General features: G+C 36.7%; 1 protein-coding gene across 1 annotated transcript in view; it reads left to right on the top strand.

The window, feature by feature from the left end:
• Positions 1 to 776: 776 nt before the first annotated feature.
• The window catches only part of LOC145690924 (gastrin/cholecystokinin type B receptor-like), a 157,102-nt gene continuing 131,855 nt past the window's right edge, over positions 777 to 26,023 (top strand). Inside the window, exons 1-2 of the mRNA XM_081766370.1 lie at positions 777 to 894; positions 15,883 to 16,006. Coding sequence (XP_081622496.1) covers positions 803 to 894; positions 15,883 to 16,006 — 216 coding nt within the window. The 5' untranslated portion in view covers positions 777 to 802. The remainder of the gene's footprint in view (positions 895 to 15,882; positions 16,007 to 26,023) is intronic.

Raw genomic sequence — 26,023 nt, 5'->3', positions numbered from 1 at the left:
ATAAGATTTATTTTGTTTTATTTCTATATATTTCTGGGTACTGTCGGCATCTTAAGGTCTTACGTCCTTCATGTATGAGGGATAACGTACCTCGGCGAGCACACTATCCGATGAAGAAGAAAGGAAAAAGGAGACATGGGACTTGTATGTAGATACTATCTAGGCATTTGCCTGGTGTGAATGTAGAAAACCTAGAGGAATCCTCACTCAGGATGACTGAACTAGTAAAATTCATACACCTTTTCGACTTAGTGTGTCCACTGGGAATCAAAACCGGGACCACTAGCACCAAAGGCGAGAATAAGAAATGAAATGAAATTTTTAAGTTTTATGTCCTGCGGTCATATCTACTTGGGTAAAAAAGACGGTATGATGAGAAATGAATGAAATGGTGTTATGTAGAAAGTGTAAGTAAATGGGAGAATCCCGACAAAACCTACGCACACGGTGTCTGTCTACCACAAAGATCACTTGGCGCGAGTTTGAATCGAACCAAGGACCTCATGCACCAGAGCTGAACGCTCTACCGCTGACCTGAACATTTTGTCTCAAAACGTTCCAGTTTTCTCGATATGCTAGCGTTTGCTACCAAATTTTCTAGGAGTAAAGTCACAACGGTCTGCAAAGATATATGGAAAGTCATTCACCTCTAATACGAAAGGTTTTTTCCCAGTCATATGATTTCGTCATACTCGGTATTTTTTTCAGCATCTTAAATAATCTAATCTAATCCAAATTTAATAAATAACAAAGTTTCTCTCTCTCCCAACAGGTGGCCAAACTATTCAGCTACACATGGACCATGGGGCTATTCCTGTGCAAGTTCGTCCATTACATGCAGACTGTGTCCGCCATTTGCTCTGTACTCACTCTCACGGCAATGAGCATTGAAAGGTAAGACTTTTGTTTAAAATCAATTTGAGGTAGAATTAGATGGACATTTTCTTATAACTTACACTACTCATAGATTTTTTTAGTGCAGTTTCATTCCCATCAATAGATTAGCAGGCCACAGATGGTAACACCTTCTCTTTCAGTAACATCAATTAGAATGTGGTAAAAAGGTATTAGGAGTGGATATATTGAATTATTTATTAGTAATATATACCTATTAATATAAGAATGCATTGAGAGATTTGGTGATGGTAGCAATGAAGTGCTGTTCACATAACCTAAGGAAACATGATGTTATCTGAAACGACAGTGTTAACCTTTTGCTCTGAGGCTATTCAGAGCGAGTTGAGACAGTGGGAGCCCTTTCAGTGAGTACAAACGAGTGCAAGAATGAATTTATGGGCAATGCAGATGTGTGCATGGTGATGGCAAATGGGACGATGTAGGCTGTAAAGAGGAGTAGCCTGATCACATTCATGGAGTGCGAGAAGATGATTAATTGGTCAATATACGTAACTTGCTACAGCTGGAGTCAGATACCAGAGCTTGAATCTTACCCCACGAAGGATTGGGTGAGCAGTGTTGATACGGTGTTGATCGTACCGACAGCGTAGATGGTAGAAATGCTGCGAAAGAGAAGAGATTGTTGTACTTCGATAGATTTCTTGTTTTGGATAGAAATTCAAATTCATCTTCGAAAACATTTTATGTTTTCAAGTTTTGATCAAATAATGTGATGATAACAATGCTATTTATTGGGTTTCGGTCATTGCATAATTGACTTAATCAAACTAAATGAAACTAAAATAAAAATATCTGTAAAAAAATATAATTTAAAAAAATAAAATAAAATCGTAGATATAACACGACGTCAATAGAAAAGTAGAAATGGCAAAATGCTATCTATGTTCACGTATTTTGCCGAAATTACTTTAAATATACGCACTATTTGGTTTCATTGCAACTAGTAATTAAGGTGGAGCGAAAAACATGAAATTTTCAAGTACCGAATTCTAATAGGGCTCAAAAGTTGCCTATTCGCATGCTAATCAATGGAAAAATAACGAACAAATTCACACTTTGGACCTTCCGTTCGAGCAAATGTCGTAAAGTTTGAAAATATGACAAAAAAGAACACCAAAATTTACCTTTATCCAAGAAATATAAGGATTACTTGTTTTCATTTCAATAGTGTCCAAGTTCTTTATGTTAGTTGTGTGAAGTCATGTCTGTTAATAGTTCGTTAATATGAGTGACTTTATACATTTTCATAATGATTTAGCAGCTCTTTCCTCATTTCTCAACACTTTTTTCCCTTTAAATGGCCCATAACTCATCACGAGTAGGTGGCTGCACTTGAGTACCACACATATTCTACACAAATATGCAATCGACTATAGTGTGCTGTATTCCTAGCTGGCCTTACTCTAATTCTATTCATGTATGTGGATCCTAGCATCTGAGTAAAACCCAGACGAAAACTAGAGAAATATCTCAAATTTCTCTTTCAAAAATGCTCCTAAACCTTGAACTGAAATTGTATAAATTGCAGGCAAATCTTAATTAGAGTGATGATTATTAAAGCTGATACGAGGAATAGTAAAGTCTTTGTGTTCATATTAATTCGATTTATTAGAAACAGGTTTGCATAAAATTAAGGTTTCAAGAAATTTAGATTGGTCATGTTTAGTTATCTGGAATTCGTGAAGAATAATGATAAAGGAATCTGGCCAAAATAAGAATGTTATACTTGTTGCGCCGCTGGTTCCTCGCCGTCAAAAGATCCTTATCCACAACTCTGTCTTCGGCTGATATAAAATGTCTTCAAAAATTATTAAGTTCGTTTGTTAGTGCACATAACAATAAATGTCGTCCTTGAATTCTTCAAACACTATTCAAACTCAAATAATATAGAAATGATGATTTACAAGTCGCATGCTGCGAGGCGCGTAATACTTCAAAGATGTGACTCGTGAAACGATTTAACTATACTCAGAAGTTACGCCGAGATTTTACTTTACTGACTCGAATAACGTTTCTGTCCGCGTCTCTCGTGTTCTCTTACACTAGACTAGATATTAAAGAAAACATTTTATATAACAAAAAATGTGAGAATGCAGATCTCAAAGAAGTTTTTCAGACGGCAGCGGTCTCAGCAGGCACGTGGACCCTCAGTTGAGAAAGAACATTCTGCTGACAAAAACGTTTAAAATTTTCAGGACACAAAATTCCAGATGATTTAAATTCTGCCAATCTGAGAAATCACCGGAAAAGATGAGTACAAAGATTTTTACAATATTACAAAAATTCGCTGATACAATTTTGAAGTTCAAAAACTGATTTACTGACAGTTATTTGACAGTCTCGTTATGTAAGTTCTCTTGATGTAATATACTAGCTTGCAGTATCTTGTTTCATAACGAAAACCAATAGTTGTAAATAATGTAAATAAACTCCATGACATAATTTTTTAAACCTTTCCTAAGACAATAAAATTTAACAAACACAAGATATAAGATTAAGTTGAATTACTTTTTAAAATTTAATATATCGTAGCGTTACTTAGTTTTGAACTCGAGTACCTTAACAATATTATGTTGATTGAGTCAATAATTTTTGCCTTAAATTCAGATTTTTTAAATTAAATTTTGGCCTTGTGAGTATTAAGAGCAAAGTTGCTCTAATGTAGCCATGTCTGCTTTCTTGTACGCACACTTTTTCTGCAGACTCTGTGACAAGTTCGACACATCTTTCAACCTCCTGAGTATGGCATGAAAAATTTGAGAACTCAAACTCACGAGTAGATTTGTCATGCATAAATGATAAGATAGTTTATGTTTTCAAACTTTGGAGCACTGGAGGGGGCAACAGCTTACATTTTCTCCACTCGATCAGCTCACTATAATCCATGGCATCAAAATTTATTGAAAGTGCCATAAAAGTTCTAAGAGAGCAATTCAGACAGGGCAGTGTGCTCCAGATGTGGCTATAAGAGATCCTGGACGTCTCAGTTACCTCTGATAGCTGACATATGCAAACTGGGTCTTACGATTGTACGTTTCTCAAACAAATCCTACAAACGAACTCAGAGTGCTTGTAAACTACATTATAAAGATATATGCTCCTGTCTGATTCGACATAGAGAGATATCAGTCAGTGAAATATGAACCTAAACATATTTTGAATGTAGTTCAAACAATTAGACATTTGTTAAAAAACATTAAAGGAATCATCAATCCTGTGATGGAGAGAAACACGTTCTTCTGTTATCCAGAGAACACATTGATGGCTATGACAGTGGATGAGAGACAACACGTAAGAGAGTTGGGTTACAGAAGAGTGCTAGACGCAAGAAATCAAGATCCGAATGGGAAATCTGTTAGAACTTTTATGGCACCTTCAATAAATTTTGATGCCACCGACTACAGTGAGATGATAGATTGGTGAAAATGAAAGCTGTCGCCCCCATGAGTGCTCGAAAGCTTGACAACATAAACTATCTTATCACTTGTGCATGACAAATTCGCTCGTGAGTTTGACTTAAATTTTCCATGCCATACTCAGGAAGTTGAAAGTTGTGTCGAACTTGTCACAGAGTGTGTAGGAAAAGTGTGCGGACAAGAAAATAGAGATGGCCAGATTAGAGCAAATTTGCTCTTAATACTCGCAACGCAAAAATTTAATTTAAAACATCTAAATTTAAGACAAAAACCTCGACCAAATCAACATAATTTTGCGGAGAGTTGTGTAGAGTGTGGGTGGAACTCAAATGCAGCCACCATCTTGAGGTGAGTTTTGGCCATTTCAATTAGAAAAATAGCGTTGAGAAATAGACGAAGAGCGGCAAAATCATTATGAAAATGTTTAAAATCACTCACATTAACGACCTATTAAAACTAGAACGGCGGCTGGCTCATTTTTGACCCATTTCGAACTTTACGTTTTATAAACTTTTCTATTTTCTTACGAATCGGATAGAATTATTGTGACTTTTACTCGTTCTCTTGAAGAAATATTTGTACTAAGTATCACTCTTATCCACACTTTGCTTTTTGAAATAACAAACAATTATACTAGAACAGCGGCGTGGGTCAATTTTGACCCAACTCTTTTGTTAGTGAGATTTTATTGCATTGTAGCAACACTGCTGGCTAGCGTTTTTATCTTACGACCGTTCTTTCTCATCAGTGTTGCCACACTTGGTACAATTGTACCAAATCCAGCCCTTTTTGCCATTCATCGGCCCGTTGGTACCACGCTGGCATTTTCAGCCCTTTTTGTGAAAAAGTTGGTAGAATTCTACCCAATTCAGCACCATTTAACAAATGTCGCTTTTCCAAAAGTGTCAGTAAGAATTTTCCTTCATCTCACATTACTCATACATTGTGTTGGACTATGTCAGTTTATTTACCTTATATTCTTCTTACAGTCTATTATCCTCCTTCGTCGTGAAATAAGCGAGAATAAGGTGCAATATTTCATGTTTTAATATTTTATTATAACGTACTGTTTACACATGATCTCGGAAATAATTTGTTTGTTCCTCGTTTTATATATATTTTTTCATATATAACCATAATGTCTTTTTGGTTTATTAGTCATTTCGAAATAGAGGCGCGTTTGCTTTCCTCATAATACATAAAGAAGATGATAACTGTTTTTCCTTTTAATTTGCGGCCTCTGTTATAATTCCTACGTGCGAGAAAAGTTTCATCTACTTCCACGGTTGTTTTGGAGTCCTCCTATTTGGATATTTTTAAAAAAGTAATTTTTAAAAAGAACACTTTCTTGATCTGAACTCTTGGAAAAGGGGGAGGAGTGTTCTAGAACTTTACATCTTTTACTTTCGTGTTATAGAGATATGTATTACCCTGGTATAAAATAATGAATTCAGCCCCTTTTGTTTCAATTTGATACTATTTTTCAGCCCATTCCAGAGCTAGGACTGTGGCAACGCTGTTTCTCATAATATTCTCCCATTCCACCTAGTGTTCAAGACCAGCTTCTCAGCAATTTTGTCAGTTTAGTTGGAGTTAGTAATACTTTAGAAAGTCTGTTGATTAGGAGAATTTCATTATTTTCGGGCTGATGTGCTATTTCAAACACTCATCTTGACCAAGAAACGGATGACACCGGATGAAATACTTGCAAAATTCAATGATATAAGTGAGACCGAGTCTCACGCTGAATGCATTGATATTTCCTCAGATGAAGAGTACCTGCCGAGCAACAACGAATTGATGATTCAAATGAAATATCGGAAGAGAAAGAGATACGCACCGAAAACCATACTTCTGTAAATAAGCGTCGTACAATAGGTAGCAGTATTATTATTATTATTATTATTATTATTATTATTATTATTATTATTATTATTATTATTATTATTATTATTATTATTATTATTATTATTATTAAACACAACAATCGTAACAAAATATTCATAATAATTTCAATCATTTTAACAAAAAAATTGCAAACAATTTGCATGCTATTGTGAAAATATATAGCTAGTGTGTGTGTCTGTTTTCTTTTTTGTTGGTATCAGTATGTTGAAGACGTTTATAGCACAAATAAATAATAATAAATAAACCACAGCCATATTCGATCCACTATTGGATGAGGCCTCTCCCCGGAGGGAGGACTTGATCTACTGCTCCCACGATGACCAGACGGATTGGAACAAGGTTCCTATATACCAGACGGGTTGGGAGAGGAACGCCGAAGCTCTCACTGTAATCGCCACTATATGACCGCCCCGCTGGTCTAGTGGTGAACGTGGCTGACTACAGATTGAAGTATCCCGAGTTCGATTTCCGGAGCTGCCAATAATTCTTCGACTACTAGCCTGTGGCGTAACCAGAAATTTCAACACAACTGAAACCAAAAAGTTTTTAGAGGTCTAAATGGGAGACAACTTATGTTTTCGTATGTTTGGATAATTTATATTTCAACCAAAGAAGTAGAAACTCTACAGGGGTTGTTCGAAAGAATAGGTAGTTTACCATTCTTTTTATGTCAGAGCTTTCATGATTAGAACTTATCATATCTTATTTAGAAAACAATCGCTGTATACTGACTTTTTCTGGTTTGAACTACTGCAAGTTTACGACTGTGTATGCTATTTTAGGTTATGTCAGATTATGGGTTTCCACAAATTCTAAATAGGGAGAGGAAAGATATAGAAATGCATTGATGCGTATTACAATCATATTAGTAAAATATTTTTTGTGTAATGCGTCACGTTTTCATTTGTGAACAATATTTTTGTATGACCCTTCTCCTTGTAGAGGAGTGACTGAACTTTGTTCTGTGTAAGACTGCAAGTTTAGATGTGTGTAGGTTAGGTAGGTGTAGTTCAGTTAGGTCATGCGTTTGAACAAACTATCTAAGAATAATAACTACCTAGGAATTAGAATGATATATAACATGCTATGTAATAAAAATAGCATGTTTCTTAAATTTGTATTATTGGCAAAAACACATTGGTCAATAAATATTAAGCTAGAGTTCAAAGAAGTTTTCTGTTTTATTGAATGAAAGTCACATTTTATTATGCAATAAATATTAGTGGTTTAGAATACAAATAATTAATAAAAATGGAATGGGTCATTTTTAACCCACCCCCGCCGTTCTAGAGAATATCAAAAGCTCCGCCGTTCTAGTGTTAACAAACGTGACCTCACACAACTAAAATAAAGTACTTGGACGCTATTGAAATAAAAAAAAATAATCCATTTATTTCTTGCATAAAGGTAAATTTTGGTGTTCTTTTTGTTATCTTTTCAAACTTTAGTCCCATTGCGCGAACTAAAGATCCAAAGTGTGATTATTTCAGTTATTTTCCCATTGATTAGCACGCAACTACTCAGTTTTAGAGCAATATTAGAAATCGATACTCAAAAATCTTGTTCTTTTCCATAAAAATAAAATTTGGAGTTTTTTTGTATTTTTTTTCAAACTTTAGGCCATTTGCGCAAATGGAAGGTCCAAAGTGTGAATTTTTGCGTTAGTTTTCCATTGATTAACATGCGAATAAGCAAATTTTGAGCCCTATTAGAATTCGCTACTCGGTTTTTTCTTTTTGCTCCATCCTGCTAGTAATGCCCAGAAGACGAGAAATGTCTCGTGTCGTGTCGATTCCTCTCCCTAAAATGAGACGAAAAGTAGATTTTCAAATTCGATAAGAGACGAGAAAAGTGGCACTTTTTGATTTGTTTTTGAGACGAGAAAAGTGGCACTTTTTGATTTGTTTTTGAGACGAGAAAAGTGGCACTTTTTGATTTGTTTTTGAGACGAGAAAAGTGGCGCTTTCTGATTTGTTTTTGAGGCGAGAAAATTGGCACTTATTGATTTGTTTTTGAGACGAGAAAAGTGGCACTTTTTGATTTGTTTTGGAGACGAGAATAGAGGCGAGACTAGACATTTCTCGAGTTTCATAAGCAACACTGGTTAACTCAAATCTTAGATCTCGAACACTGTTTCAGTGTTGCATGGTTCATATATAAAAGCAATACATTGATGCAGTAATTGTATTAACTCAATTGAAATCATTTATCAATGTTTAAAATTACGTCAGTCATTTCACAAAATACTCCAATAATGGATTTCATTTAAATGTTATCCCACACCGTTGATTTACTTCTCGTGGTGCGAAAGAATTCTGTTAACTTGTGGATGAAATTGGGGAAGAAATCAGATCATACATTTTGTACATAACTTTTCAAAACGAGACAGAAAAGCATTTTTGGAGAACCGAGATGAGTCAAGAAAGAATTCTTCGAGAACCAGGACGATAGTAGATTTCTACACAAGCGTACAACAGAAGACGCTAAAATCTTATGTCTCGCCTCCTCTGGTGTCGTACTCTACGTTAATTGAAGAGCTAGATCCTAGAAAGGTACACATTGGTATACGCTTCTTTTATGAAGAACACTTCAAAATATGTTATTGTGTGTTATTCTATGTAAAATCTTTGACATATTTTAATATTTGAGTCTGGTAGCCCTGATTGTACGAACAAATTACCGTTTCAATATGTGTTAAAAGGGTGGCTGTGCTGCGTATTGTTCATTCTGATACTGCGAAAGTACCAGCTGTCTAAAGTGCTTAATTGGCAGATAGAAGTTCCATTCAAGTTCCTGGACTAAGAGAAGATCGACTAGATAGATCTACTACTCCAGGAAATGATTAGGATTAGGATTTAGATTTCTCGGCTGTCGGCATCTAAGGCCATTTAGCCTGTCACGTATATGAGGGATGACGTCCCTCGGTTAGCATAGTATCCGATGAAAGGCAAGGAAGGTACGGCCTGGGACCTGTATGGAAGGAAGGTATGCAGTAGTTGTATCTGATTATTGCAGTAGTAGAGAGAAACCTGTGTAGAGGATTAGGATTAGGATTTAGATTTCTGAGCTGTCGGCACCTAAGGCCATTTAGCCAGTCATGTATGTGAGGGATTACTTCCTTCGCCGAGCAAACTATCCGACGAAAGGGAAGGAAGAAAGGATTAAGGAAGGAAGGAAGCAGTCTCGGACCTGTATAGAAGGAAGGTATGCAGTAGTTGAATCTGATTGTTGCAGCAGTAGAGAGAAACCTGCGAAAAGGATTAGGAATTAAATTTCTGGGCTGTCGACATCTAAGGCTGTTTAGCCCATCACGTATATGAGGGATGACGTTCCTAGGCGAGCATACTATCTGATAAAAGGGAAGAAAGGAAGCGGCCTTGGACCTATATATTATGTACCATCCCGGTATGTGCCTGGTGTGAATGAGGAAAACTCCATTCAAGATGGCTAGCCTGAAAATAGCTTTCTACAGTTTTTCGACCCAGCGGGAATCGACGCTCGCACAAAGGCGAGAGCGTACTTCAGAACAGTGCATCTTATCCTCTAGGAAAATATCTTGTTCGAGAAACGCGTGATGAAATTTGAACCATAGTGATAAAAAATTAAAAACGTGTAAGGTATTTCCTTACAGTTGTGAGTTGTGGGAAAAGTACTTGTAACTTGTCTAACTTACAAAACATCCATACAGGGCAAAAATTGTAGACATACACTCGTGAAAGTTGTGCGAAAACCTTATATCGTGTGTCTAGTTTACAATGCTAGAGAAGAGCTAACAATAACGGTATCCACAGAGGTTCAAACCTATTTTATTTTAAAAGTTGTGTTCTCCGAATTCGATAATCTACAAAGAATCACGAAAGAATCTATACGGATCCGAAACCATTCATCTACCGGCAATGGAAAAAGCTCGTGTTCTTAAAGCTCTTACTAACTAATACATCCTGAAATACGATATTTTGATTTTGTTTCATTTCTATATAAGAAGGGGTTATAATACGCTTCCAAAAATTGTGTCATATTCGTATGAAAACAAAGTAATTGACACATATTAAATTTAGTTTATGTTTAGATAATAATATTAATTTCACTGATTAACAATCATTAATTATTTTGAAATAAACATATATCAATATATTCTGTAAAATCTTTAAAATTGATTCGCAGAAAGTTGCCATTGTTTGCATTTACCCTCTTTGGACCTAAATCCTCAATTCTAGTATTAGCACTTGTAGAAAAGCATGCCAAACATGCTTGAAGAAATTGCTATATTCTGGATAGAAGGTCGCTGAAAAGGGTTAATATTTTTGTAATCTCATCTGAAAATCACTTTTCATGATATTGAATCATTACCAGTAAAATGGTATACCTTCCAGAATGAAGCAGGAAAAAGACCCTCTGTTAACGCATGAGAATATATATGTCGTTCGCCTTTAACTAGGGGATCAAGAACAGATGTGTTTGGAGCAGAAATTCTCTCATTATTTGCTTCTCACACAAGAAGTGCTAATGGGGTAGAGATACGAGAATAAATGATCGTGTTGAATTCGTATATGAGACCAATTCATGATGGTGACGGAACACATGTCCCGAATTCCCACCGTTTACCAATATCTACCTCATCATTTGAAGATTAATTAACTGGTGGAAAAGGGAGAGGATTTTTCGTGGAATTTTCAGCTTAAGTGGTGACGATATCTTCATAAACAAAAGGTTTTTGTCTTGTCGTGTCACTTTGAGAGAACGAGTGAATCTTCCTCTGTCCACTTCGCAGTTGGGAGAATAAATTAAACCCTCATTTCATTCATGGTGATATAAAAATGACATTTTTGGGATTTTCAAAATCTTTTATTTAGATTAAAGCATATTGTAAAACTACTTTTGTATTTAGAGTAAGGTTAATAAAAACAGAGTCCGGACTCGACTCCCACTAACGGTTTATTTACAAAATTCTGTATTTACAGGAAATACTATAAAAGAAGGTAATACTATGCTTTCTCTAATTTGTCAGGTAGAAATTAGGTATTCCTTGACAGTGTGGCCGAGGACAGGATCTCCACAGAACCCCGAAACAGGCTAAGCAGAGTGGCGTAGGAAACTCCAATGCTCCGTGGCAATCAATGAGGGGGGTTAGTAGTCTGAGAGCCCCGAAGCAGGTTGAGCAACTGTAGTAGGAATCCCAACAGAGTCGCGAAGCAGACTAAGTCAGAAGAAAACGAATATCCGAGAGTCCCGAAGCAAACTAGATGCTTGGGGGCTAATTTACTCGTAATGCTCCAAGGCAAACAGTAGGAGGGACACCAGAGAACTGGTACTGCTACGCTGGTTGTTGTCCAATTTATAGGCGTCCAGTGCGGTGGTGACGCTGCTCCTGTCCTGTCATCATGTGGTTCGTAGGAAGTACTGGAGGTCCGTCGTCTGCTGCTCGTAGTAATCCTATTTGGTGTATAGTAAATGCTTGTGATGATGTTTACAAACAAGAGTATATGGCATTGTTTGTATTCAGTACTCATTTGAAGGATTTTTCATGAGATTTACTTTCATCTTCTTATCACACGTCAGGTTCTTAGCTAGGGGTGACCAGGGGGATGAGCCCCCTTTGACCATCTTAAGCCTTCCTGACACATTCAGTTCTTGGTTAGTACGTATATACGTATAAATCTAATCCTAGTTATAAATAAGTTATTTCCCGCTAATCCTAGAAAATAATTTCCACCTTGATGAATTGAGTGGTTGCCCACGAGGGAAATTGCCACCTCCCTAAAGCATTTAGCCAATGGACCTCAATAACATATATCTTTTTACGTGCTATCTAGCCCATTGTTTCTAAGTTGGGCAAAGGTGGAATTAAACGAGTCCTATGGGGCTTCTAACTCCCTTCGCTCACTAACGCTCGCTCAGCTATGTTTCGTGACATACATAAATCACTGTTCTTATCAACAAAGTTGTGTGAACAATGTGCACTAATTACCTCGTGACATTACGTAACGACCGGATAGTGCAACTTCAATGTAAATTTAAGTACATCACCACGAAGGCAAGGAAGCCTATGCGTACTTTTCCCTCCTGGTGCATCCGGCACCTCCCCACCTCTAACTTCCCACTACCCTCTACAACCCTCATTTCTTTCTCTCCAGTTAATTGATAACGTCATTGTTTACAAAGACTATAAGAAATCTCTACATAAATAGTGGGAGAAGCACAATCTGTGCATTATATATTACGTACAAGGGCATATGGGTATTGAAATGAAAATGAAATCTTTAAGTTTTACGTCCCACGGTTATGCCGGTTACGCTAAAGGAGACGGTGATGATGAAAGATGAGTGAAAATGGTGGAATGAAGAAAGTGGGAGGAAACAGGAGAACCCCGAGAAAACCCACGAGCACGGTGTTTGTCCAGCACAAAGTCCACACGGCGCGAGCTGGGATCGAACCACGGACCCCAAGCACCGGAGGTGAACGCTCTACCACTGAGCCACCGCGCCCCCCAGGCATATGGGTATTGTTTTCATCTTATTTTAATGATAAAAGGGTGACAACCTTTTGTTTTTTTTTTAAAAAAAATGGGAAAATTTTCCTTGCGCCGGGTTTGAATCCACGTGAAAAGCAATTTTCATTACTAGTCCAGTCGCTAGCAGGACCGACAGCAACTGGCGTTTGATTTGTGTTATATGTATGCTACGTGCCAAGAAATAGCAAATTCCAACCAATCACAACCGTGTATTTAGCTCCTGTGGCTAGAGTCGAGCGTGATTAAAGTATATGCACCTCAACCTGGGTCACCAGTATTTTCGCAGCGGTACTTTCACTGCTTGCTTATTCTGTTTGCTTTCCGGTGTAAATCTTCGGAAATCATCTCTATGTGCTGACATAAGTAAATCAACAACCATTTCAGTAGAAAAACTCTCAACTATTATCACCAATGGATGAAATACCTTTAATCGCTGTTTAAATTCATTTCGCTCTTCGATTTCCCAAAGAGGGCAGCGGTGACCTCCCGATGGTAGAGCGCTTATGTCTCTTGTCAAGGATTCTTAATTCAATCCTCGACCAAGTAACATCATGCTGTAAGCTTGCCTGGACCGCCCATGGACAGCTAGCGACATCTTTCCAAAAATTAACGGCCCCACAACGAAGCGATGAACTGTGTTGTCCCCGAAAATTATATTACCAGCGGCATAGACGAGACGAAACGCCAATAAACCACAAAATTACTCCTCCAAAGTATGTTAAATCGCCTATATGCGTGATTTCTTTACATGAAGGTGTGACCGAAAACACTTAAAAAAAAGATCGGAGATGGACGCGAACCACCAATCTTATGAGTACTAGCCCCATCTTTTTCCGACTTGGCCACGGAGATGATGAAGAAAAATTCCTTGTAGAGAAGACGTCTTTTTAATTTGGCCAATCCGAGTGTTCCTTTATCCATGTATATTCGACGATAAACGTTTGGGATCGGAAAAAATGCGTTTGTCACTTATAACCAAATGTTTATTTACGTTATTTCATAGTTTTCCCATATTCACTTTGTAATGATTGGTCACAATTGTTGTTTAAATTCATACAATTATACGCACTTATCTCAAGATTTTTCCATTCATGATGTAGAGGCAGGAGTTACTCTTGACCGCCAGAGCTCACTTTAGGAACAATTCGTTAGGAAAAAATAATATGCATTAATAACTACAACCATATGACTGGTGATAGTTCGTGATGGTCCCTTCGCGAATTTCCGCGACGAATCGAAGTAGCGCGGACAGAAATGAAGCCCTCACTGCTACGCGGTGGCAACTTCAGCACCTCAGCTCCAGATATTTGTTTCGACTTGACGAAACTCTGGCGCCAGTGGCACACTAGCGGGAGTCCTTGGACGCGTCGATGTTTCGACGATCGACATTTACCGGCAAGTGGTCCACTAGATATTAACAACATTTACGGTATAGGGAAGTTTGTAGTGGATAGCATCGTTTCTATTGGTTTCCTCGGGATCTTCCCGTTTTCTCGTACATTCTGTTTTCACCAAATCCTGTATCATAATTGACTTGCCTTAGTCATGCGTCTCCTTTAGCTTAAAGGACATTCATGTGAGACGTTAAACTAAAAGATTTCATTTGAGCTTACTTTTTCGATTTTCTGAAAATACCCTTTAGAATTTATCGTCAAGTATATCATTATATTTAACCCGATATGATCTATTAACCGAAATTTATTTATTTTTATTTATTTATCTGTATGTTTCAGATACAGATCTATGTCCATTTTACGCTAGAACAATGTAACAACTTATATAAGAAGTAACAGAAAAGAAATAAGAAAAATTAATATATCCTTTCTTTGCAAAGTATTATGACTAATCAAGAATTAGAGTGTAAAATATTCATGTACAGCGTATGTATCTATATTCCACTGATAACGAGGATAGTTATTCTCCCTCTGGAAGGATGGCTGAGTCTGTCCTGTCTGGAAAGTTTCATTAGAGAAATGGTAAACAGCAGGACTTGATGTATCTTTTCAGTAGTCTCATTAAAGTAGAGTTAACTTTGAAGTCAGAATACGAGATTTACTGTGCTGGAGAAAAGTTTATATGTTTGTGTCTAATTCTTTCAACAATGAGCTCTCGGAAACCATAAGTGCTAGAAATGTGCCGTTTTCGCTGGTCAATTCCAAGTTTTCTTGTAGATCTGCCACTTCTCATTCAAATTCTAGAAAAAAGCTTGTCTTTATTTATTTATTCGACATTTTAGGCGTCGTTTTGACTCTATTAGTTTAATATTATCACTAGGACGTTAATGTTGCCACCCTCGTAAAAGCCAACCAGTAGAAGAGCTAAGTATAGCGCGATGATATACATTTCAGGGCGCTTTGCTTTAATCTGAATGACAACCTATTGCAAGCTGGCAATTTCGAAGGTTTGTGGATCCACAATGAGTCGTACTTGGATATGGAATTATAGAAAAAATATTTGCATTTGGTATCATCTATTACTTATCCAAGTTTAGTACAAACTCACCCCAACATTCTGTACATTAAAATACTACATTTATATGTTTCTCTATAACAATTCACTCCCCTTGAGAGTTTTCTTGTCCTTTACTTGTGTTCATAAAGGAAATTGCACAGATATAGTGAGAAGTAGGAAGGAGATTCACGCTCATGTTAGAACTGTGAGCTGCGGAAATAGCACAGTTCAGCTAGTTTATTTATAAAATATTTAAACGTCAAAGTTAAAAATAATGCAGTTCTAATCATGTCATCTAGCATAATATGGCAATGCTTATGAATTAATATGATTTAGTGTTTAATATTGCATTAAAGGAAAACAAACATCTTTTTGTCTGTTGACCCTGCACTAAATTGAAAAGCAGGGAATCAAATGCGGTTGAGATCTGTTACATTGTGGATGAAATTGAATAGACACTTGTAATACTAAGCTGCTTTGCATTGCCCTCTTTCTAGCGCTAATGTTCATTTCAAACCTAAATACACAGTTTTGTTTATAGTGAACATTGTATGAATAACTAGGATTTACCCTCCACAACCGCCACTGCTATTGAAAATGCTATTGGTTTTGATTGCTATTACTAGGTTTATCTAAGCTGAACTAACAGATATTTGGTATTAAATTCTCTCGTTGCAGATATTACGCTATTGTCCATCCAATGAAAGCCAAATATATCTGTACAATAAGCCAAGCACGTAAAATCATTATGGCTACATGGGCTTCATCATTTCTATTGGCTGTACCTATTTTATTTGCTCAGGTAAGTACATTCAGCATATATCATTTCATCTATTTTAACAGTTTCAATTAGCCTTTTATACATTTATGTTTCCTTGGTTCTCCACTAACTAATTAGCATCCAATGTTAACATTATGTTTGATATCATTTGTGTACGCATTGTGTTGTTACAATGTCTTCTATTTGGGTTTTGTGGAAGTATTATAGTTTTTTTTTTATCCCCCTTCTGGTTTAACACAATGATAAACATTTATAGAGTATTTACAAAAGTCAGCGGCCTCAGATTGACATATAATGTCCCTGGTAGTAAGTTGTTCATAGTGTAAGTGCCATCTATGGAACTCATAATAAGAGTCCTCAAGAAAATGTATATACTGTTAAAATTTAATTATTGTTCAAACAAGTGTTACAAACCTTCAAGTAAGCATATGTTTATATTAAATGTTAAAAATGGTGGACGTTGGTGGCCAAACACCTAACAGAACGAGAAGTGGTAGCTGCAGCTACAACGGTCAATCGATGCACGTCAATATTACAAATCGTTCCATGCGTCTCAAATTTGTCAACAATGCGTTCGATTCTCAGGCGGATTGGTGGTTCAGTACCAAACTCCCCTCTCCACTGACGCTGCTCTTCGATGGCATTCGCAAACCTGATAAAACACTTCAAAACGTTCTTAACGCTGCTCAAACGCCAAGCGTGCTCCTTCCATTTTCTTATCTCACTAACCGTGCTGACAGTACAGACATCTCTTGAGCAGTATTGCCAACAACCCCTGAAGAAAATAGCTAGATGGCCTTCAAAAATAAACTTTTTAACGCAAAAAATGGCTACATTTTATACTGCTAACCTATAACCCACATAGCAGTAGCGGCTCGTAGTCTGTACAAGCACCGGTTGCAATGTTGTAATATCAAAGGTATGTAGGTACGCGCAAGTGTTCCCCTCCCCCAGCATTCTTGAGTCTTATCAAAGCAATATTCAGGAAATATGAAGAGGAAAGTCTTTTAAGCTCTATTTGTATATTATTGATTAAATTATTTCTCTAATATTAATTCAATATATAAGCTATTTCCTTTTTTTCAAACAACCACTATCAATGTATGTTTATACACTATTTATATACAAAACCTCTACACTCATGTTATTGAACACGAGATAAATCGAATATATAGTGTGTGCTGTAAGCCATGAATGATGGCGTTAATCCGAAAAGCAGAAAAAAAAGCAAGAAAATTGCATGCACGCAGTTAAACAAAATTATTTAATTATATAAACTATGCATTATTTTGGAATGGAAGGTCTTTCTTCGATCTTTCGGGCTTCAATTTTTTCTATGACCTTATTGAAATCTGAAATGCTGCTCGCCAAGTTTCTCTGAATAGAAAGCATCGCTACCGCAAATATTTTCCGCTTTATTTTGTTTAGGGTCCAGAAACACCTCTCTCCTCTGACAATATGCATTTTGTTAGCATTTCTTTGTATAAATATACGGAACAAAAAGTCCATTTTCATGAACCACGTATTTTTTTGTCTGTAAAGAAGCATGAAATCTAAGATGTTTTCCTTTGAAAATGAAAAAAAAATAGTTTAACATTCCAGCAAATTAGGCTAAAGAAGACAGATGAGTATTGGAAGTGAATGATTTGATATTAATTTATGCTCTCCGCCGGAAATCGAACACGGAATCATGTGCACGAAAGACACAGAGCTAGGAATTAGACCAGTAGTAAGACATTTTCTTCTTGAAGACTCGATTGACCCCCCCCCCAGAATAGGATTTTTTTTTAAATAAATCTTATCTCAAGAATTTTCACCTTTGTATTATAAATGTTAAATAAAATCTATTGACTTCGAACGACCGTCCCTCTCCCAAACATTCAACCTGGATCCGTCCCTGCTACCACCAGACTTATATTTGTTCTTTGCGAGTTTATGTTTTGTGAATAATTTCTTTCTTCCACGCATCTGTATCTTCCTCACCCTATCAATTGAGTCAAGCACTGCTACGCGGAGGAATTCGTAACTATTACAGAAGCTGACCAGTTGCGGCATAAATTGCAACCGCAAGGGACCAATACGGGAAGATAGGAGCGTTGCAAGAATAAATCCACTTCCTCATGTTAAGAGATAGGAGCTCGCTGCCATATGCTCAATGTTACTGCTTCCAGTGGCAACGTTCGCTGCCACTGGAAAGGTAAATCTCTATTTTTCTTTCCGTTTTTTTAATTGACTTTTTTCAGAAATGCATCAATATTGTTTTGCGCTCAAGAGCAAAGGTTTATTTTTTTATTGATACACTATGTTAACACTTAAAAATATTTTTAGTATTAAAAAAATATCCGGTTGCACAACCATGCAACATATAGTACCAGCCGCCACTGCCACATAGTATATTTTAAACCCCTTTTCTGTGTGTAGGATTATACTGTTCAACAAATTTTGATCGAAAGTATGTAAATTCTTTGAAATTGCGATTTTTACATTCATTTAAGCATAATATGAAAGGAAATGATAATAGAAGAATTTTCTTAGCTCAGGTTGTGGAAAAAACGACCTTGTACAACAGTAGCTGTATATATACAAATGTATTAATATTTATAGAACATTTAAGCAAAATCCTTGTAAAAACCTACATTTCACTTTTTTTATCTATTTCACTCTGATGTGATAAGCTGGGGAGTTAAGAAGTACTCTAACCTATAGCTTTCTATACCCTTGCACTTCCTTTTTCAAAATTGCGCAAATACCAGTTTCACAGCGATACAGAAAATAAAGTGACCGTGGTCAACTTAAACATTAACAATTCCGTAATAAAAATCAGTATTAACATCAAAACATGAAAATATGTACAAATACATTTTTGTGCAAGAACTACACTGCAATGTAGACAAAAGTTTCAAGTGATCCCTTGTACAGGATTATTTTTATTTTATTTTGAGCGTCTTCGCTTGGCTTGCCTTTTGTAGGTTACATCTGGAGCATCCCTTGCAATAGTCCAACAGTAGTCGGCCAATATGTTAGAACTCCACTTTCCCTCATATCTCTTCTCCATGGCTGCAATATCTTGATGGAAACGTTCACCATGTTCGTCACTTACTGCTCCACAATCTTCGGGAAAGAAGTCTAGATGTGAATGAAGAAAGTGGAGTTTCAGAGACATATTGCAACCAAGATTTTCGTAGCACAATAACAACTTTGCTACCAGTTGTTTGTAATTTGTTGCTCGGTGTCTTCCCAAGAACTGTGAACAAACACTCTTCAAGCTTTCCCACGCAGCTTTCTCCTCACCTTGGAGAATTTCGTCGAACTTGTGATCTTTGAATAGTTGCTTAATCTGTGGAACTATGAAAACACCCTCTTTAACTTTGGCATCACTTAATCGAGGGAATTGTTCTTTTAAGGTACTTATAGGCCTCATCCTCTTGGTTCATGCTCTTATCAAAACTTTTCATAAGACCTAATTTAATATGTAGAGGGGGAAGCAAAATTCGGTTACGATCTACCAGTAGTTGATGCTGCACATTTTTCACTCCCGGCTGAAGAGTTTCTCTGGTACTCCAATCACTTTTGCGGTAATGAGATCCACGATCTCTACTGTCCCATTCACATATAAAGCAACAATACTTTGTATACCCTAACTGCATACCTAGCAACAGTGCTATTACTTTAAGGTCACCACAAATGAACCACTGAAAATCGTAATATTTAATGGCTTGAAGTAAACGTTTCAAGTTTTCATAAGATTCCTTCATATGAACTGCGTAACCTACAGGAATTGAAGGAAGTTCATTTCCAATATGTAAAAGCACTGCCTTTAAACTCACCTTGGACGAATCTATAAAGAGCCTCCATTCCGTAGGTTCGTAATTAATTTTAAGTGCCCTCATGAGACCATTTACATCTGTACATGCCACAAGTGTGTCTTCCATAGTAAAAAAATGAAGTGAACATCTCCCTATTCCGATACATTGAAATATTTACTTTTCCCTGCAATAAATTCCATTGCTTTAAGCGTGTCCTTCGAAGTACTTGATTCAGGAGCTTCAACTTCTTGATCATCATCAGAAAAAAGATCGTATTCTTTAGGTGGGTCAGGAACAGGTAGTCCTTCTCCATGTGGAACAGGGCACATTGCAGAAGGAATGTTAGGATAGAGCAAGGCCCGATTCTTCTTCGTGGAAATTCCCTTCTTGAACCATACAAAAATAACAGTCTCTGATGTGGTCGCTTGGCTCCCTCCAAATCATGGGCACTGCAAAAGGCATTGAGCGCCCCTTCCCATTAATCAAATTTCTTAGATTGCTGGCACAAGTGTTACACACAATGTGAGGTGCCCAAGATTTATCTTGGTCTCCAATTTTACAACCAAGGTAATATTGATAGGCTTTTCTTATTAGTGGTGTTATAGTCTGCTTTTGTGAGGAAAATGTCACTTCCCCACACACGTAGCAGAAGCTATCCGCACTGTTTACACAATTTCGCGGCATTTTTGTTTATTGAAATCCTCAAAATGTCACTTGAAATAGTTCCGACAACTATTTAAAAATATACATTCGAAATACCAGCATTTTTGCGTACTTGTAGTTGTATTTTTGTCCTGCACTACACAGACGTCCCACCCAAAACGCTGATAACTGCACTAAACCTGTCTTTTCTAACAATAGCAGAACACTACTGAGATAAGGAACACAATGAAACCAAGCGTTCATATAGTTTCTCCAGTGTTGCTAGATCAGTGTAACATTTTACCCCAAACGAAGCGAATATATTTATTTTTAAAGCGTTATTATTAGACATGCCTGTAAAACGAAAAGTAGAGCTAATATTCGAAAATAACTTTCAAATTCGTGATCAGCACCACAAAATCAATAAGAATTAGCTGATTTTGTTCAATTTACATTTTCGTTGTTGAACAGTGTTATAAGTGAGTTATCTATGGTAAATATTGAAATATTGAATTTTATTTCCTGGAGACTAACAAGCAACATACATGATTTTAAATTACAATAAAATCCATCAACAACTCATCTGATTTGTGAAAGTCAATAGCCATACTATCACTTGAATTGAAATGTCATCATCGATGATGTCGCAGCTACCCGAGGCTCTGGAATTGAATCCACCGTTGCATTGTGGATTGGTTGTGTTTGTGTAGACTGCCATTACCCTAATTTTCATTAGTACTTCTTTCGATAAGTCATAGCCCTTACAAACACTTCTTATTTCTTCGTACACCCACATGAATCATCTTGAATGCATTAAGAGTTTTCAGACTAATTAGATATCCTACTTGTTTCCTTTAATAAACAAAAAACAATCTCTGTGGCTTCAGTGGCGGATCTAGAAGGTAAAAACTGGGGGAAGGCAGCCAGTACCCAGACTATGATAGCTATGTATAAACTTTCAAAAGTATATAAATAATATCCCAATTATTTTGTCACTGAAAAAACTGGCGGGGGCCTACGATCCCCGGTCCTGGCCTAGATCCGTCACTATTTGGCTTGAAGAACCAAACAATTTACTAAATTTGTATTAGTAAACTTTCATTCTTGCAAGCAATAAAATGTGAACATTAAAAGAATTAAAAAGTAGCAAACGGGGACATTACGAAAGCGACATTTAAAATTCTTTCTGAATCGATAAATATTGTTAAGTAGTTCTAAATCAATCGGTGGGAAGAGAGAAGAAAAATGAAAAACAAATGTTTGTTGGCTAATATAACACCTTTTGTCTAGAGAAATCAATCAATACGATAATATATAATGAAAAGTAGGCTAATTTTTAAAAAATACACTTTATTTTCAAAGAAAAAAGTAATTTTAGAATTAATTTAACAGCTAATAAAAGAAACTAAAAATGGCAAACGAGTTTCATAAAAGAAGCTGTATTTAAGGCTATAAGCATTTTGTAGATTTGTATGGCTAAATGCCTTTCAAAATAGGCTAGATTTAGCCAAAAATAGGCTAAATTGGAATCACTGCTGTTGAGCAAAAAACCCTAGAACAACATAATTTTAATTAAAAACAATTGTCAATGCCGACATCGGTTGGTCAAAAAACACTCTAACATACTTAAATTTCAGAACAATTGTCAATGCTAGTATCCTGATACAGAATGACAAAGTGTGTCTACATTTTTCTGCTGGACTTTCAATTGCGTAGCTGCAACAATTCATTGGAGACAGTCGTTTGAATGAATCATTGTGCACTGAGCTGAAATTCTCCATGGGAACGCTCTAGTCCACATGGCTGTTGTTGTTGTCAATGTCTTGGTACTTAATCTGTGTTGTCGGCTGAGTGCTAAATCTCACTGAAGTCACAGCCTTTTCCTGCAGCCTTGACAACAATAGCCATGTAGGCTAGAGTATTGTCATGCAGTAAGCGAGCTCAACGAACAATGACTGCCTCTAACGAACTGGCGCGGCTATACAGTTGTAATTAATACATTGTCTTACATAGAAGTCAGTGTATACCATAAACGGTCTATCACCAGTGATGCGATGTCTTACATATATGCCACTAAATGCCATGAAACGCTTATAACGAGTGATGCGATGTCATACATAGATATCACTATGTATCATGAACGACTTATAACCAGTTATGCAATGTCTTACGTAGAAATCACCATATGGCATGAACGGTTTATTTCCAGTGATGTCATGGATATATTATTTCTGGGCTTTCGGCTTCTATGGCCATGTTAACCCTTGACGTTTGAGATATTACGTCCTATCCGCGGAAAGGAAAGCAAGGAGGTTGCGTGGGACCTGTATGATACGTACCACCCAACATTTGTCTAATGTGATGAGGAAAATCCGAGAAAACCTCATTCAGTATAGCTTGCTTGAAAACGCTTTTTACAGTTTTTCGACCGATTGCACCAGTGATGTCATATGTTACTATATGCCATGAAGAGCTTATTACCAGTGATGCTATGAATTACATAGACGTCACTATATGTCATGAACAGCCTATTACCAGTAATGCAATTTCTTACATAGAAGCCATTATATGCCACAATCAGCTTATAGCCATTGATGCAATGTTTTATGTAGAAGTCGCTATGTATATCATGAATTTCTTTATAGTAGTGACGTAATGTTTTAGTGCCAGAAAGGAAACTTGGAAATACCTTCGTATGTATGAAATTTATTCTTGAGACCTTGGATCCACATGCCGAAAGCTTTTCCTGGTGTATCTTATAGAACGACTCTTATCTGTTTGTCCATCTGACAAAAGGTATCAGATCGAAAACAATGACAGTATTTTACTGTTTTCTCATCTGATTCCTTTCGTACACGTATGGACAGACAGAGTTTTTTTGTTTTGTTTTTTACAAGATTTGTTATATTTATGACGTAGTTTGGAAATTTAATACAATATTTCAGACTTTTCCGAGTGCGTATACTTTATTGAAATCACCGATCACTCAGAAAATTACTTTCAAATTTCAGAATAGATCACAATGGGTATCATGATTTGTGGATTTTTTGTTGACCTCCATTTACGTTAATTTAAGGCGATGGCTACCACCAACGAATTAGCCCTACTTTCCCCCTGTTGTTCCGAAAACATATGAAGTTTTGTGGCATGCGACTGTCAACTTAGAGTTGTTAATTGAAATACCGGATCCATTTCTCTCAAAGGATTTTGGTTGTAGTTGGGTATCCTCAACGCGGATATATAGTGTCATCTCATAATGATATCAGGGTGTTATCCTTCATCTGAGTCCAAACAGTATTAACTGTGAGATAATTGCGTGTGTGAAATTGGGAAACAGTCGATCGAAGGATACAACGATCTGTGATACATTCTGTTTAAATGTGTTCCATGTGGCAAAACTGCATGCAAACCTGGGTTTTAAAGTTTGGGAGATAACTACAAAGAACACGTAATCTTAGAAGTAGCATCCGATTGTGCATCTGTCAGTAGCGCAACAACCCTTCAGTGGTTTGGATTTAAGATTGTGCATGGAACTTTAACTTTATCCTGGTTGCTCCTTCATGAATCTGAATGAGAAGAAATCTTTCAAAATCAGTTAACTTGTGAGCTACAGACTGTTCGAGTGTTGTGGGCAACTTAAATAATTCTATCGATTCATGCTTAAACATTTTCCACCAAGATCTAGAAATGAAGCATATACTGGCAACAGTTTTGTCAAATATTCTCACATAACATCACAACAACACTCGTGTCACCATAAGTAGAGAATTGTAAGAAACAACCGACAACGATGCGACATCATTAACCAATGTCTCTACATACGATAAATTATAGGTTCACAGGCATGATCCTGAAACTGAGATAATGTCGCCTCAATAGAAGTAATAAGTATTTCCGAGAGTCAAAAAGGACAGATAAGCCCGATACCAGGTTGACGTACTACTAATTGTGTTTTTGACATTTTCAGGAGCCTGCGTCACTAATCTTCTTGTGGCCTAACTATCTTCAAATCTACACAATTCCATCATATTTCGTACTTAATGTTCCACTATTATTGGCCGGGTAAGGAAGATAGTCACAATGAGGTGAATAATAATGATGGAGTGTATGAATTGGTAAAGAAATGGGAAGGTCCAGAGAATATTTACATACACTGTGTTTATTTACCACAAAGCCTACTAGACGGGAGCTGGGATCGAACCAGGAACCCCTATAGACAGGTGTGAATACTCTACTACTGAGCCACTGCCGCCACGATTCTGTTCGTCATAAAATCGACAATGGCATTTAAACTGTGACAAAGTGGTATTGATCGTGATGGGAACAAACAAACATGCTGTCACCTTCCCCATTCTTTCCCCCGATGAATCAATCAACATGATGGCAATGATAGGCTCATAACTCAGAGTACTATGTAGTTCTTTGTCAAAAGTATACATTATCTTTTATTCGCTAGATCTAGTCCCCTGTTTTCTGTTCTCTACACTGAAATCTACCTTAAAAGAAAAGCAATTTGATACCATTCGGGATAACAGAACGAATAAAATGCAATGCATTCAGCCCAGGTGACTGCGTTAGAATAGGTGAGTAGGTGTAACAGAGAAAGACTTTACAAGAGAGAAGCACGAATTAATCGTAAGACGTCCGTATCATTTTTAACATAACTAGTCTGGGAATTTAATGAACAGCCCTTGTGTTTTTGTAAGGTTCGATTGGTAGCATTGGTATATCTCTATGAGAAGACAAATAACCAATATTAGCAGCATATTTGCGTGAACGTAGTGTCACATTTTCAGTTATTTTCAACATTTCTAAATTTATTAATTTACTTGCGATGGTCATCTCGTTAGATTTATCTTTTATCAAGCATAGATTTTGCTTTCCTTACCAGAAATTAAACCGATATTTTCGTAAGAGTATCTCTTTGATCATGTCCATTCGCTAAAGTAATGATCTCTTCTTTTGTCCAAACAACAATAGCCCAAGGTTTTCCCCTCCTTTCCTTCCTCCCCTTATTTTCACTGGTACTTGGACAGTATTGCCAGGTGTATAACTTTTGTATTTACAGTTCATTAAATTTTGAGCTTTGTAGAAGGTAAGAATAGTTTTACAGAATGCAGAACGAGGAAGCAACTCATACAGAGTGTAATTATCTGGACATTAATAAATATTGTTATTTGGTTATCAGTGGCGACTTTAATGCCCCTTTAGCACACCTTTTAATATCGAGGCTACGTGCATTGCGGCCCTATAACCTTACGTGGGATTCAAACCGGGAATACAATACAGGTCGTCCTTTCCAAAGGCTCGTATGCTAACCGATATCAATAAGCAAGGACCATAACTAATTTGTTTGCTATTGCATACCATTATGTTTTCTTCATTTTGTATCAAAAGGCAGGAATTATCCTGAATTTATCACTGAGGAAAATTAATGTGATAACTAAATAAATGTATGCCTTAAGGAAAACTGAGGTCTACGGCGGCTGTAAATTTGAATTAATTTGACCTAATGACGTGTATAATGTTTTACGGCGTGTTGTTTTAGGTATAATGTTTTAGATATCTTGACCTCATGGATAATATAAGG

Source organism: Thermobia domestica, chromosome 7, assembly GCF_964235325.1.
Source record: "Thermobia domestica chromosome 7, izTheDome1.hap1.1, whole genome shotgun sequence".
NCBI classification, from domain to species: Eukaryota; Metazoa; Arthropoda; class Insecta; order Zygentoma; family Lepismatidae; genus Thermobia; species Thermobia domestica.
The sequence above is the reverse complement of the archived record's forward strand: the minus strand, read 5'-3'. Positions and strand labels throughout refer to the sequence as shown.